We start from the raw sequence: 16,975 nt of genomic DNA, 5'->3' as shown, positions 1-16,975 counted from the left end.
AAATGCCCTCAATGTAATTGTAAATGTCAAATGTTTTCAGAACATAATTTAATAATCAGACCATGGTCCTGGTATCTGGTCTTTAGAACTACAGGCAGGCACACACTCTTTCTATAGGTTTCAATAGACAAACCCACTTGGTCTAATTAGAAGTGGCTCATGTTGGGTTAGCTACTAATCACATACATTCAAGAATGTTGTTTAATTGAACCTAACTTCAAACGTTCACATAATTCCATGTGCTGCATGTCTGTGTGCTTTAAGAGGCATGTGTGCTGGCATGGTGTCATGGTTACGAAATCCTGTTTTTAACATTGTGTTTCCCACCTGCTTTTGGAAAATGACCACTCCCGAGGGTGTGGGTGTGTGTGTTGGGTGGGGTGTGGGCAGGGAGAGAGGGGGGAGGAGAGAGGGGGGAAGAGAGATACTTGCAGAACATTCACAACAAAGAGGTTTTGTCAGGACATGTGGGTTCATTAAAAGGTCAAACCGCAAGGAAAACGACCAAAGGATACTTTGGTCGCCATTATTAGCTTTTTATTTTATGCACGGGTTCTGTAGCTCTTTGCTCTAATGCTGTGGTTGGATTCCCCCCCCCCCCAGGGCTTCTCTACACATATTCTTGGTTTGATCTTCTGCATTTCTGGGCTCAGGGCCGTAGTGGCACAACAGAGCTGCACAGACACAGTTATTGTATGATGAAGATCCTTGCTATGCTAACACTCGAACGCGTTCATTTCAACCAAAAGTATTTATGTTATTTGACCAAAATAAACTAAAGCTGGGAATTTTAAAAGCTTTTTTTGGTAAGGCAACATGAAATACCAGCTTTTGTCTCTTTGCATAGAGAGTGGTTGGGTGTTATGTAGCGTGCACGCACTAACACAGACGTTCTATATTTCCTGGCCTAAATACTCCCAGAGGGCAGTTGGTTAAAAGAGAATTATCCACTGGGACACACACACACACACACACACACACACACACACACACACACACACACACACACACACACACACACACACACACACACACACACACCAGCAGACTGTGGGTGGGTTAAAGGTCAGACTAGCCCTAGACACTGAGCTCTTTCTTACCTGCTTGCTTTCACTCCTAGTGTAGCAAACATAATAATTAGTCATATTTCATTTTACGTGAATGAGCATGGGGAAATAGATTCTTGACCCTTAAATGTGGGACGAATGAAAACATAGGTGCAGAAAATATGCTGTGTGTGTGTGTGTGTGTGTGTGTGTGTTTGTTTGTGCTGGAGAATGCGTATGTGTCCTTACGCTGAAAATATGGCCTGAGTCAGCTCAAACGTAAACCCGCCCATCGTTCTCTGAGGAACGGCATTCTTGGGCGAGTAGCGGTGGGAGGAGAAGATCTCCATAATGTCTTGTCTGACATTTGGAGATTTACACGTCTTGTGCTGCTGGCTTCCTGTGACTCACTCCTCTATTCTCTCACTCCCACGCCTTTGAGGTTTCCTTCCTAGCCTATCATCTAATCCGGCTAAGACTGTTTTACTAGAACCGCAAAATATAGGCTGGTCCTTGACACGACTTATGACGAATGTTTTGTGGGTTGGTTTCAGAAGAAAAGGACGACAGAACGTTGAAGTCTGATGCTAGAGGATGTGCCGGAATCTGGGAATGTTTCTCACGTTGGAAAACAACAATGTTCTCTGAATACCGTTCATTCAGTTCCCCAGCATTCAATATTTGAATCGTTTAATCTTCCTTAAAATGAGTATAAAACACAAACTGTATAATCCTAAACCTTAACTAAAACGAAGAGGTAAAATATGCAAGAATAGCTCCAGTCTTGAATTTAGAAAAGAAGCCACATTTGTCCTCCCCCCTCCCTCTCCGTACTCTCTGCACACACCGCCCCTCCTTAAAGAGGAGGGCATGGCTGCCCCACCTAGATCTCTGTGGCCTTCAAGTTAGCTCTACGGGACTCAAAAAAGATAAGCTGGCTTCCGGTTTTGCAATACTTACGTTATTTGATGTGGCGTGTTCCAATAAACGATAAAAAAAGATTAGCTTAAAACTATCGATTTTCTTCAATCCGGTTTATTCTTCAATGAATGAATAACAGTCCCTCCCCCCCCCCCCCCCCCCCCCAGACGGCCCTCCGAGCTATGGCTACGATGTGGACCGTGCAGAGGAGCAGCGGCGGTACCACGACATCCTGCCCTACATCGACGACTCGCCTTCCTCCTCGCCGCACCTCAGCTCCAAGAGCCGCAGCAGCCGGGACACGCTGTCCTCCGGCTCCCTGGAGTCCTCCAAGTCGGTGAGGGTCCTTCAGACAGGGGGTTACACCACCTCCAGCTTCAGACAGGGGGTTACACCACCTCCTGCTTCAGACAGGGGGTTACACCACCTCCTCCTTCAGACAGGGGGTTACACCACCTCCTGCTTCAGACAGGGGGTTACACCACCTCCTGCTTCAGACAGGGGGTTACACCACCTCCTCCTTCAGACAGGGGGTTACACCACCTTCTCCTTCAGACAGTACACCACCTCCTCCTTCAGACAGTACACCACCTCCAGCTTCAGACAGTACACCACCTTCTGCTTTAGATAGTACACCAACTCCATCTTCAGATAGGATAGTACACCACCTTCTGCTTTAGATGGTACACAACCTCCAGCTTGAAACCCAAATCCCAGATGTTGATGGTGAGGGGCCGATGGTGGTTGCAGGGTCTGTTGAAGATCCTAAAACCCATTACGTCTCCACCCGCCATTTGTCCAACAGCTTTGTGCTGAGAATGTTTACATTCACTGCCATGGGAATCTTTACATTAGCTCCCCTGTACTTGTGGCCTACTTTATGCTAAAACTATGCTCAGAGAGCATTCCCACATGATGACAGATCTTAGCTTTGATTTGGTTAAGCTGCATGTGAGCGGGGGAACGGTCTCTCTGAGCCCCACCACAGGCACCACACACTCAGAGAAGTGGGCCTTTGAACTGGGATAAAACGTTTATTACATTTTGTATTTATTTAATACATATTTTGTAGAAATTTCCACGACCTCAAATTGATCAATCATATAAAATAGTAATACTGGCTACAATAATAATAACAATATATAGCATTTCACTGCGGAAACGGTTTCCATGGTTTCCGACATCTGGCGTTCCTCAACGGTTTCCATGGTGAGGGTGAACACATGCCACCTGCAGGCTGCCTTAAGCAGGCATCAGCAACATCCAGCCTCCCGCCCGGACCCATCACAAGCTCCAGTCCTCAGTGACACTGAGTGGCATTTATTAATTACGTTATATTTGTTTGAGAGAGGACTTATGAAGGCGTTATGAAACACTAGGCTAACTGCCTGAGATGCTCGCTTCCTCATGACTATATAGGTGTCAACTCAATACATATAATGCCACACTGTGTGGCATAATGTAATATATATAATATGTGGCAGTATAACACACAATACTGGGATCTGACACACACACACACACACAGACACACACACACACACACACACACACACACACACACACACACACACACACACAGAGCCAGATATGCTCTGTGGGAAATGTCTGCCGTCTTTGAGTCGCCCTCAGTTCCTCCTTGACCCATCCTCCCCATCTCATCCTCATCGCGATGAGTCAGAGCCCTGAAGAGCACTGATTGGCTGAACGGCAGCCAATGTCAGCAGCTGTGTGACGCCATCGACATGAGTCATCACCGCTGATGATGGAGGCGGAGGACGATGATGTCATTTTCCCAAATGCTCAGCTTCTTCAGCTTTGCTCCGTCAGATCCCCGATCTCTCGCTCACACCAACACGGCCTCACTTATGTTCTAATTAACGTGCAAATTAGCCGCACTGTGACCACACGATTGGCCGGTTATATCCGTCGCAAACGATTGCCTGACTGTGGGATCTGTTACGACCGTTGGTTAAGACTGCTTGAGACAAGCAGTCTTAAGCGCTTGTGCATAACAAGAAGATACAAATAAATAGACAAAGAGAAGTCGCACCCCTTCTGTCTTCCCTCCTCTGCCGAGATGTTGGTCTGCTCTTCTCCTCCCCTGTGCTTTAACGCCCCGGCTGCAGCCTCTCTTCATTACCAGACGCTGAGAGACGGAGCCACCCCCAGCGCTCTTATGCAGTGCTTCTGCATATTTAATGATGGGGGGGGGATGCCTTCACAAGGCAGCAGCTTCTTCCTTCAAAATAAAAGGGGGGGGATCTGAGATGCAGCATCATGACACGTCAACACGTTCCCCGCAGAATAGGGTTAGGGTCCCATCATTGATTTTCTGACATCACTCTGGTCCAGCTAGAGCTGCGTGGGTTGCAGGTTTAACAAGGTGATCACTGTTCTAACAACTGTTGTCCTTGTTTCTCTTAAAGGCCGTACCCAACGTAAGTCAGGCAGCATTATTTTGTGACATTGTTTTGTGATCTGTCACCCACGAGTCGTCACCGGCAATCACACAGCGCCCCAGGGGTTGCCATGCAAACATTTCCGCTGTGCAATTTCCTTAAACTTAAAATTTTCCAGCCACCTGTTTGCTTACCGATACCTAGAAGTAGGCCTACTCTCATGCTATTGAAGTCATGTGGCTTGCGAAACATTTAGACATCACTGAATCTCTTCCGTAACCCAGTCAGACTCGGACCGATGGATCTGAGAGCCACTGACGTCCAAGTAGCAATCGTACCCGATACTGTAATTTTTTGCGTTATCAAAGTAACACTGCCAATAAACTATTTGTTCATAAAAATGTGATTCTGCTGCAGTTTTCTCTACTGGCTCTGATTCAGGCCAGATTCAGATCTAGCACTATGAATTGAATTGCATTTATTCTTCCTCTTAATCTTTGTTCAGAAAATTCAGAAAACATAACGATTATCAGAAGCTTGAAACTATATATTCGGGCCAGCCCTGGCTTGGACATATTCTTGGCCGTACACACACAGTCAGCAGGCAGAGAGATCCGATGAGATCTGTGGGGATCTAGCGTTGAGCATCAGGGCCAGATCAGTGCTGATGGGATTCTCCTTCCTCAGGAGAGCAGTGTTTAGAGTGTTGCTTCGTGCTGATTTGTTCGAGTCTCTTTCTGTGTGGAGCCTCCAGGCACTGTGCTTTGCCATCGCTCCAGCGGACTGAACACTGTTTGTATCGATCTCTTTGTGAACATAATCTTCCTTGTAGACACGGGAAGGAAAAAATAAGGAATATCACATTTCCCTCGAATTGGATTACCACTGCTGTTACTGTAAGCAGCTCTGCATTGAGTTCAGGAGGACATAGTTTTAAGTGTGGTCAGAAATACTCTATTTTTATGTGGGATGTACACAAATGACACCACAAACACACACACACAGACACACACACAGGCACGCATTTGGATGTGCATGTTCAGCAAACTGCTGAGAGTCCAGTATTTCAGTTTTTTACCGGTGATCTTAACACAGTGTGTCTAGTGAGTTGCCATGGCGATGAATAAGTAATAGGCTGAGGGGTGCAGGGGGAACCCTCGAGGTCATAGGGAGGGAGGGAGGGATGGCCGGGGTCTTAAACACCATGAATAAACACTTTCCGTCTCCCTACCACAAGCCAATCACAGGGCTGTGCTTTATCTTTCATGTATTTTATTGCTCAGCCGTGGAGTACTACCACTACCAAGTGTGTGTGTGTGTGTGTGTGGGGGGGGGGGGGGGGGGCTGGCTATGTGTATTTATGCTATTGTGCTATTGTACTTTTTGTGTGTGTATGTGTTTATAAGGATGAATTGTTTTGCCTGGTTGTCTCTAATTATTCCATTTATATAGAGGCCAATCCGCCTTGCAACACAAACTGCCACAGAGCTTGTGTATATTGCGGTACAAGACAAAACTCAGGGTTAAATAAAGTTTCTCATATACAATTTTAACCACTCGAGCTCACACTGCTGGACAGCTACATGGGAAGTTAACAGAATGATGCATAAAACATGACGTCCATAGGCTGTTAATTTATTCAGAAGCATCCTTCTCTTACATAAGACAAAGAGGCCGAGTTTGTGGTTTGCTCCAATACCGTACTGTAGCTCTCCAGACGGTTATTCTTTTGTCGGTTTGGATCATCAATAATGGAAGCCAAAGGCAACTGATGCTAGTGTTTCGCTTTTGCTATATGGATTGACCTGCCTGGCTTATAGCCAGCCAAACCAGTCCCCTCAGCTGGATAACCTGTTCGCAAACGCCAGTGTTAATGATTAATGGTCCGTCATTATGAAGTATTTCATCCTGAATACCGTAGGGCATTTGAGGGGATGTTTTCTTATTATTACTTCACATTATTCTACGCATGAATAATGTATTGTCACTCTGCCAGCTTGTTTGGGTTTGAACTTGTAACAAATTGTTCGGATTAACTTGATAGAGGGGAACTTTATGTATTCTTCTTGAGCTGGCCTTTTTGAGACGCATCAGCCATACCATAATATACACCATCCACTATATACCAGAGGTATAGCAGTAGCTGCTTATCTTACCTTGAAGCTATATGTATGTTCCATTCCTGCTATAGCCTTTTCAGGGTCTATATAAAGTATGGAATCGGGTTAATTAAGCTTCCTACTTAGATACGTGCGTGTGAAGCCACAGAAACCTTATCTAACATTGTCCAATTCACACATCCATTAAAGTACCACACACACACACACACACACGCACATAGAGCTTACTCCCTTCTGGTTAGAGTCTTAAGCTGGAGAATTATTCATAAACTGCATAGCCTTTTGGAATTTTCTCTCTCATGTCTGTCAGCAGTGCGCTCACTGTCCAGAAGGCAACGTTCGATTACACAGGAGATTTCCTAGACTTTTTTCCTGGAGGTATTTAGATGTGTACTTAGACTCCCCCTTGTTTCCCGGCTTTGACTTCTGCAAACTTGGCACGATGCTTCCACGCCTGAGGTCGGATACCTTCCCTCTTTCACTCTCTCGCAGTTTACACAATGCTATTTATATGTGCACTGTCAGATATTTATCGTGTGGGTAAATGCTGCACTCTGCAAACGCTGCTTGTTTTGCACTACTTGGGAGTCCTTCATCTGTACTGTGTTGTTATTGTAGGGGCTTAAGAGAGTTTTAATGACGTCTGATGTGTCATTTAACCTTTTGAAATGGAGGAAAACGCAGCCTCACCCCATTTGCAAAACCAAACCAAAAACAAAAAAGTCAAGACGTACAGTATGACCAAGTGTGTTGACATGCAACTTAAAATGATCAGCAAAATCTTGTGGTTTTATTTTTGTCCTGAAATGAATTGTAAGATAACTCTTAGACTCCTTTAAATTCAAATCTTCCGTTTTTTTAGCTTTGAGAAATAAACAGATGTTGAGGATTCATTTTAACAATATTGTGTAACACCATTCTAATCTCTCTCTCTCTCTCTCTCTCTCTCTCTCTCTCTCTCTCTCTCTCTCTCTCTCTCTCTCTCTCTCTCTCTGTCTCTCTCTCTCTCTCTCAGGCGGAATGTGACCTTGAGAAGGGCCTGGAGATGAGGAAATGGGTCCTGTCTGGTATCCTGGCCAGCGAGGAAACATACCTCAGTCACCTGGAGGCCCTCCTTCTGGTGAGACCACAGTCTGTTTATCTCTTCTTATTATTTATTGTATTAAGTCCATTAGTTGCCCACTACGGTCACCACACCTCAGTTCCTGCTGGTTGGCTTCTCCTTGTGAACAGCTTTGTGGAATTACCCAATTGAATTCCTTACTTAATACCCTGTTTGAACTTTACTTCAATGTCCATGAGGATAGGATAAAAGTTACTTTTTCATCCCTACCTCCGTAATAGATCCCCTATCCTACCACTTCTCTTGCCCAGTATGTCCCAATACTCTGACCCCTGGTTCCATTGCCAAATCCCACACCAGTCCTTACTAGAAATAGGGAACAACAACATAAACTACTACATAAACTACAGCACAACTACTGTTTATTGATTATGAGTCATCGGCTTTCCCCACTCTTAAATTGGTATTTAAATGTCAGGTCTCTAACCACGCATTTCATCCGTCAATATTGTACCATGTCCCATAACATATAATTTCCTTATTTTCACTGAGACCTTGATAGGCCTGGAGGTCATTGTTCCCCTCATCAATACAACCCCCCCCTCCCCCTTCTAATTGATCTTCCTTTAACCTGCCTAACCCAGCAAGGATAGGTGTTGGAATTGATCATAAATGTTCTCCCATCTCGTCCCCACTCTCTCCGCAGATTTTTACGAGTCTGATTAAGGTGTTTGATTTAACACCGTTTTGGAATGGGGCCAGTCACTCTAAGAGTCTCACACTTCACTTAGTGTTTTCGCTGGCTCAAGCTCTCACTAACTCGAAATTAATGGATGTTTGTGTGTCTGACCACAAAGCTTTCCAAGGTTTTCAAATCTCCCCTTCCGTGTCCTCTCCGTGAGTCCTCTGATCCTATTAGATCCCTTGTTTATTTTAACTCTGAGTCTGCTGGTGCTTTCCGAGATGCCTTCATAGCCCCTTCTTACCCCTGTCCCTCTGAGCTTTAACAGTGACCACAGGATTGAAAATTGTAGCGATAATTGCCGGCCTATCCTGGGTCCATTGTACCCTCAAGGATCTGAATGCATCATAATAATGCACAGTGGTGGGTCAGCCCTACCGCATCCATCAGGAGATGCAGAAGAGCCAACACATGCTTTGTTCATGTGTTCAAAGCATCACCATTAACAGTAAAAACTCCAGGTCCCTGTTTAATGTGACTCATTCAGTGGCCCCCTAAAAATCTCAGTTGTCATCACTGACAACCTCGCTGATTTAGTGTAACAGCTTTCCTAAAGGCTAACTAGCGTGAACAATGACGTTTTCATAAACTACAACTGTACGTTTTTGAACAATATTATAATGTCAAAGCTTCAATCTGATCTGTCATTTGTATATTTTGGGCCAGCCCTTTATTTTTAAATGTGCAACTTGAACAAAAACTTCAACACAAGTTAACCCAACGCAACCCCACAGCACACACAGGTAACCTCTTTGCTGCCTGTTCCCTCAGCCCATGAAGCCACTTAAGGCTGCGGCCACCACCTCCCAGCCGGTACTGACGGTGGCCCAGATCGAGACCATCTTCTTCAAAGTGCCTGAACTCTACGAAATCCACAAGGAGTTCTACGACAGCCTACTGCCCCGGGTTCAGCAGTGGAGCCACCACCAGAGGGTTGGGGACCTCTTTCAGAAACAGGTACGTGTGTGTGTGTGTGTGTGTGTGTGTGTGTGTGTGTGTGTGTGTGTGTGTGTGTGTGTGTGTGTGTGTGTGTGTGTGTGTGTGTTCTAGCCAGCCTGACAGCCATGACGTGAGTTATTTTCCTGGTGTTCCGCAAGGATACGTCCTTGGTCTCCTTTTGTTCCCCATCTACACCCATCCATTTGGCTGCATTGAGGTTGACATGGACAGCACAGAGGATTCCTATCTTGCTCCCTTGGTGACCAGGAGATATCATTTATCTTGGCGGCCCTCCTGTTAAATTTTCCCAGCCTACAACCTACCACCTCAAAAAAGACTTTGGGACACTGAATATACCTCCTCAGCGCCAGCTGCAGAGCCGTTATGTAATGCCTTTCATAATCTCCATGCAGCAGTGCTGCAATGCAGTTTACATGGAAATAACCTTGTATGAAGTAGTAGCTCCAGTGTGCCAGTGAGAAAGCCCTACATAGAACACTTTGGCAAGTACATTGTTTGATTTTTGCTGCATTTAGCTTTCAGATGACAAATATAACCCACCAAGATATTTATACTCATGTCCTCTCGTAGTCCCCAGTGACGTAAAAACAGGTCCCGCCTGTAGTGTCTGTTCCCAGGTAGGTTTTTAAAACTAAAATCACGACGGTGAGACTCCTGGTAGTGAATGTAGGAAAAGAACACACCAGAGAAGGTCCCTATTTTTATCTTCTGCTCTTTTCTTGTTTCGCCGAGCTTTTTTCTTCTGAATTTGGAACAAAAAAGTGTTGTTACTCTAGTTTCCCTTACAACATAAACAGTTTCTATGGATCAACGATCTGCAGAACAGCAGAGGACCACAAGCCTCACAGTACTACACTACAGACAACAGTGAACATCCTCCCAAGCCGTCTTACCTCTATGGAGTCTGTAGCCAGGGATAACTTTTAACGTCTAACAGTTGCGGGGTCCCCCATCATAACGCTAAAAACCCAAAACCCTAAACCAGTCTCTGATGGACAGGCTCGACCAAAACCTCAAGAACAGAGAGTTCTGAAGGTGAATACTAAACATGAACGTGTGCTGATGCATGTGTGCTGATGCAACAGTTACTCTCTTCAACTCACCAAATAGTTTGACGTTGTCTCTTGGATCTCGAACGCTTTTGTCCCACTCTAACTTAATTGTTCCACGGTTCCCTGCTGGAGAGCTAGACAGCCGGGCTGCTAGGCGCACCCTGACTGGTAGTGTATCCTCTGCTGGGAGTGTGTATATATACATATAGTCAGCCCAGCCAGCCTCAATTCCAACTGGTTTATTCCTCATCCCCAATATCATGCGGTCCTCGCTAGCTGCTATGGTAACCGCCTGCCTCCTGGGAGCGTCGCCACGCCAACAGCGTGTTGTTTCCTTAGTCGCCCACTGACGCTTGTTTCCATTGTTGTGTGTGTGTGTGTGTGGTTCTGTTTGTGTGTGTGTTTATGGGTGTCTCAGTTATGTAAGACTCATATTATCTCTGCCATCCTGGCTACAGTTACTCTGCAATTATTTTCACAAATCAGATTTAATCTCAAATCCGGCTGAACAGGGCGTTTCTCTTTCTTTTGTTTTTCGAACTATCACGTTGCTCGATCGTGAATCTGTAAGGCATGTAATTGGCTCATTTACAGCAAACACAAACTCGGCCAGACTTGAAAAACAGTAAAAAAAAGTGTCTGTAAAGCTTTCAAATCAACACCGGGCAGACTGACCAATGTAGAAATAAAGCTTCTGAAAGCTTTGTTTACTTGTGGGTTTTCGGTCGATTGTCTCCGGAAAGAAACAGCAATTTTTTTTTTCAACTCTGCCTCGTCAGTTTTTGGTTTCCGGCCCAGACTCTGAACATAACATATCACAGCAGAACTGTTTGATTGATTGTTAGTGAATTTGTGACCGCAAAATCATTGTAGTTGTGTCTGGTGACCCTCTATAACATTGTGTGTCCTCCCCCCGCTCTCTCTCGCCGTGTGCCAGGCCAGCCAGCTGGGGGTGTACCGTGCCTTCGTGGACAACTACGAGCTGGCCGTGGAGACCGCCGAGAAGTGCGGCCAGGCCAACACGCAGTTTGCTGAAATCTCTGAGGTGAGATAAAGGGTTATGTAACACTTGGGCCGCAGAGGAAGCTTTCACCTGAGTGCTTGTTCCGTTTGGAGGGGGGGGGGGGGGTGCTCTATATATATTTTTTCAATCATACGCAATCAAGGTTTGTCGGTTTATAATTATGTCCTGGTAGTCGCTAAGGTTATGTAAGAACATGTCGATGAGATGGCCATCCTAAGTGAAGTGTAGGGCTACATTATTATTTTATTTTTGTTTTTTATTTACATTTTTTAAACACCAAATCTAATACCTTATTTATAGTGCTATTTGAGGACTGATCTGAATGATGAGCAAATTCTTACTGCCGGTGGATACGATAGTATAATTGAACCAGGGCCTGTAGTTATCCTAGTAGAAACTGCTTGGAAGCTGCTTTCAGCTGGGAATCTTTTTATTTTTTCCGGATATACCTGCAAAATTGTTGGCCTTGCACATTATTTGGATTGGATGTTCGCCTTCTGAGAGAGGGTTGTGTTTCTCGGACACTTATGTATAAATAATACATATGCGTAAAATTCTTCTTTGAACATACCCCAAAGGCAGAATTCAATTTTGTGTCTTCTTTTACTGTTGATATAGTTTTATTTTAATATTCCAACTGATATGCTTAGAATAGAGCGCTGTTGTGGATTTAGTGGGCAAACATTTTGTTTAATGGAATAGAAGTAAAAGTTACAGGCACTCATTTCGAAATTGTGAATCCAAAACCTCATGAATTTACGGTTTAAAGACCTCATAGCCAGTCGTCAATCCCAAATCAAAATCATATCAAACCTCTATTACACCTCATTACATTATATTCCTTCATACATTTTTTTACGAGGATAATAAACATGCTTAACGCGGCCATGTATGCCTGATTTGAAACAGGACATCCATCACACGCGGCGGCCATGTTAATGAACTCCGAGTGAGATGCTGATGGCGGCGGAGAACAGCTGACAATAGCGCTATCCATCTGTACCCCGTACACGATCGTGGCCACAGCGAATCCATAATACCAGCAGTCCTTTTTTTACTACTGCCTTAATCACTCTGAACTCTGCTCTACTTACGTGCTCGTTAATTGACCGTTCCCCGCTCACACGGGCACGCTGTCTGTGGTGATGAGGTGTGCATACAAAATAGAGGCTTTCCAGCTCTCGCTCGCTGCGTTTCGGTCAGGGCTAGTTTTTAATGTCAAGTGTGCGCTTGCCAGCATGTTGTCCACAAGCCTGTGGGCTTGTGGACTGATCATACTTCTGCATAGTGATGGTCATATTCATGAATATGAATATTGTCATTAATATATTAATATATACATAAATGTATGCCTTTTGGTGCACGCGTGTACTGTCGGTGCCGTGCCCTACCAGAAGGGAATCGAACCCCTAACCCTAGTAGGGTTAGTGTCTTGTTCTACCAGTGAGAAGCAAAGTCTTCCCTAACACAGTGTCGAGGGCGGACACAACAGTGGGAATCAAACCCATAACCCTAGCAGGGTAAGTGCCTTGCTCTACCAGTTGAGCAAGATAGGATCACTATCACCCTGTCCTGGACCGTTTTTTAAGTGATGGTTTGAACTGAAATGTGTTTTCCCTGCGTGCTCCTCCTCCCATGATCCTCCACAGAACCTGAAGGTGAGGAGCAACAAAGAGGGCAAGGACCAGTCTGCCAAGAATTCCCTGGAGAGTAAGTTCCTCTATTTCCCACGTTCTTCAAAATTATAAATTCAGGTGTCTAACAGCCATGTTGTGCATTTTCCTTGAAAATGCATTTAATGCAATTTAAAGACCTAGATATAGGCTGCCATTATTTGATATTTATCAATGATTAATTGTTGTAATTTCATTGTTTCTCCAAAGCGTTGCTCTATAAGCCGGTGGATCGGGTCACACGCAGCACACTAGTCCTCCATGTGAGTATGACCCAGCGCCATGACGTCATCCTGTCCATCCATTATGGTGATATCCGTTCATAGAGAGGCTCGTTGGATCGGCGCCGTCTCTCCCAGTCAACCCTCGCCTGACCTCGAACAAATAACACGGGTTCAGATCTGATCCTCGTTTCGCTGTTTGATTTACCGTTTGGACCGCTTTGAAACCAAAGACTGTACAGGATTCCATAATCCAACATACATGGTTTACTGCTGCCTAGTAATGCGGATATTCACCACAAATAAAAAACTTGTGTGTGTGTGTGTGTGTGTGTGTGTGTGTGTGTGTGTCTTCAGGACCTGCTGAAACATACGCCAGCCAGCCACCCGGACCACCCGCTGCTGCAGGACGCCCTGCGCATCTCCCAGAACTTCCTGTCCAGCATCAACGAGGAGAGCACCCCTCGACGCCAGTCCATGACCGTCAAGAAGGGGGAGGTGAGCGCCTCACTCATGTACTATTCATTCATTCATTCATTCATTCATTCATTCATTCATTCATTCATTCAGCACGTCTCCCCACTGCCATTTGGCACTGGCACTACAGACACAGGTCATCAAGGAACTGGGAGGGGTGAGGCATCTTGCTCAAGGATGCGTATACTGTATGTCATATGGCTTTGGACCTTGGGGATCGAACCTAGTACCCTTTGTCCTGGTATCTGCTATCTGGGAGTCGGAACCCGAGACACCTTAGCCACCCTAGCCTAGCCCCTACGCTAACCTCCCCATGCGCTTTTTGTGTTTCATCGATTTCTCATCGTCTGCCTGCAAAATATTACCTTTTTTGTGACTCAGGCCACAAGGATTCTATAAACAGTGTTATTAACACTACATTCTTCCACAATGTCCTTGGTTTGACCTACACTTTGTGTCATTTCTACCCCGACACACGTACCTTAATCACCTCACTGGCCAGCATGTGACCTTGAATTCCCGACCAATGAAATGCCTCGGTGGCTGAGAGAACCCCATAGGGCTTTGGAACACGTGCCAAGGCCTTATATGGTCATGATAGAATCCCTGTATCCCAGTCGTTTTGGGAGCTGCTCCGCTGTTTATGCTCTAATGGTATACTGTGCGTCAGTCATTCCTTAGTCACACGCACAAATGCACAAGCACGCACGCACACACACACACACACACACACACAGACACACAAACACACACAGGAATATGTGCATGCTCACTCTTTCTCACACACACTTGCCCTGAATGGATGCGTGTTGATTGATAGCATGCGGGACGGAACTGTACATAATGCTCTGTAATGTGCCACCGGTCCGCTCTGATTGGCAGATCCCTACTTAATTATTCATGAAGGGATAGATCATCATTAACCCCACATAGACATAATATATTCTCTCTGTGTCACCATTCCTTCTCTTGTGTTGCTTTCTTGTCTCTCACACGCGGTTTTCTCCTCAACGTGCACAGACACAAACACTCTCTTACACACACACACACAGACAGATAGACTGGCAGACAGATAGACAGACAGTAACTGAGTTGATAATAGGGCAAAGCATCTGTTCTTAAGGTTTAGGGTCTGCACACATAGAAATCAGAACAACCCTGCATGTACGTCATATGACAACCATGCATGTACTGCATATGACAACCCTGCATGTACTTCATATGACAACCCTGCATGTACTGCATATGACAACCTTGCATGTACTGCTTGTATCCGTTCTTACTGTATTCAGCGCAGGGCCTGCTATGCAGTGGACCATGACTGCTGACAGAGCACAGATCCTCACGCTTACAAGCACACGGTCTATATATAGATTATATCGTTTTCTCCTCTTTTCTGTTACTGCCTTCGTGCACCCACTCAGCCAAGGTTCTTTGAGCTGGTCAATATTTAATTGGTACTGTATGGTGTGTGTGTGTGTGTGTGTGTGTGTGTGTGTGTGTGTGTGTGTGTGTGTGTGTGTGTGTGTGTGTGTGTGTGTGTGTGTGTGTGCTGCTGTTACTGCTGGCACTGTGCTTGTGTTCTGCTGTCTCATTGAGGATGTTTCTTTTCTCAATGGAGATGTGATCAGACCACAAACTGTATCAAATATGGACATTTTGTCCGGGACTCCTCACCTATTGAGTTCAATGGGGCTGCCGAGTTAGTTTTTCTGTTTGTTTGGAAGGCGGAGGGGGCTTCATTTTTGCAGAAAGGTGTGGGCTTGGCAAGGCGGCGAAGAGAGCGTCCAGGCAGAGCTAACCGCCAAGACCCACCCTGCTACCAAGGGAACATCTTTTTACCATCTGGAACGAGACCGCTAACATTTGCGATTATTTCAGCACTTATTTTCATCTTATGTTATGTAAAGCATAACACTGTGTTGAATATACTTACTTAGTTTCCACATGAAGAAAATGGTTAGCAATAGACATACACCAGGCTTATTTTGTTGTACAAAATACATGATATTCATGCTTTCAGAACAATTTTTTACATGTCCGTTTCCCACAGTACAATGTAACAGTTTTCACTCGTTTTTAGATGAATTGAGCTTCGAGTAAATTACAGAGTGTAGCAATGACCATGATACACGCCATCTAGGTGGATGCCACACTTCCCCTAGATGGCTTTTACTGGCTTCCTCCATGCAGGATCGTGATGTTGAAAGACGGTTGATTGTGGAGTTTGCGACTCAGATACATGGAGATGGTGCTCCATGCTGACCTGTAGAATTCCTCCCTGCGTGTGTGTGGTGTTGGCTGGTTCAATCTGTGCACTTTAGTTGCTCAATGTACAACAGGCTAGGGCTTGCTTAACGGATTGTTTTGGGTAATTGAGAATATTAAGTCTTGTTTATCACAGCCTTACCTGTAGAATCTTCTGTCTCATGTGTGATTCAGTAATTTAGCAGACAGCTAATTCATATACATTTCATTAAGGAGCAGGTAGGGCTCAAGGCATCTTGCTCACGAATGCCTACAGGCTGCAGACATTAGAGATCGAATAGAGTTCCTACAGCTTCTGCTCTATCCTGCCCTCGAAACACTGCTTCTCTTGGTTCAAACCCCAACGTTTTTTTTGGGTTATTCTTAATTATCAGGCGATGAATTAAACGGGCTAAGGGGCTTAGCCCTTCCTGTCACTAATGATCACAGTCGACAAAATGGGTTGATCATCATGATCCCCTCAGAAATTAATATTGAACAAGCGTCAAGTGATTTACGAGTGTCATATTATATATGTATATTATATATGGTGTTCGTTGGGTCTTAACTTGCTCAGCCCATACAGCCCGTAGACGACAGAACTAACCGGAAAGGAGAGAAAGAATAGAACTCTGAATGTGGAGCAGTGTGTTTACGTCCCAGGAGGAACAGAAATACAATTTAAAGGAAGAAGTCTTTCTGGAGGTATTGGCAATGGAGTGTTTACACCAGATATTTTCATTTGAGCTGCACGTGGTTATTGAAATGGCTTGATGGATCCAATGAAACCCGAGACATTGTCGTTCCGCTGAAAACAATAATTCTGTTCAATATATTCTGTTAAAATATCCTTGGCACTATTGAAAAAACAATTTTTAATGGTTTTGTATGGGGAGGCAAGCTAGAGATTGAGCCCAAGGGAGCGTCAATAATTTACAAGCACGCAATTTAATAAAACATAAATTCACCCAAGAATGAATATAAATAATTTCACTACCTCTATGATACTTCATTTTGGGTGATGCAT

The 16,975-nt window shown here is 44.8% G+C and overlaps 1 protein-coding gene across 2 annotated transcripts in view; it reads left to right on the top strand.

Annotated features, from left to right (window-relative positions):
• bcr (BCR activator of RhoGEF and GTPase) overlaps positions 1 to 16,975 on the top strand; it is a 52,676-nt gene that overhangs the window by 26,102 nt on the left and 9,599 nt on the right. For both annotated transcript variants that reach the window (XM_079734596.1, XM_079734595.1), the window contains 7 exons: positions 2,135 to 2,304; positions 7,505 to 7,609; positions 9,066 to 9,251; positions 11,244 to 11,351; positions 12,980 to 13,040; positions 13,214 to 13,266; positions 13,582 to 13,722. In XM_079734596.1, coding sequence (XP_079590722.1) covers positions 2,135 to 2,304; positions 7,505 to 7,609; positions 9,066 to 9,251; positions 11,244 to 11,351; positions 12,980 to 13,040; positions 13,214 to 13,266; positions 13,582 to 13,722 — 824 coding nt within the window. The remainder of the gene's footprint in view (positions 1 to 2,134; positions 2,305 to 7,504; positions 7,610 to 9,065; positions 9,252 to 11,243; positions 11,352 to 12,979; positions 13,041 to 13,213; positions 13,267 to 13,581; positions 13,723 to 16,975) is intronic.

The sequence above is a fragment of the Pollachius pollachius genome (assembly GCF_949987615.1).
Source record: "Pollachius pollachius genome assembly, chromosome: 4".
Lineage (NCBI taxonomy): Eukaryota > Metazoa > Chordata > Actinopteri > Gadiformes > Gadidae > Pollachius > Pollachius pollachius.
This window is presented reverse-complemented; position numbering and strand designations above follow the sequence as displayed.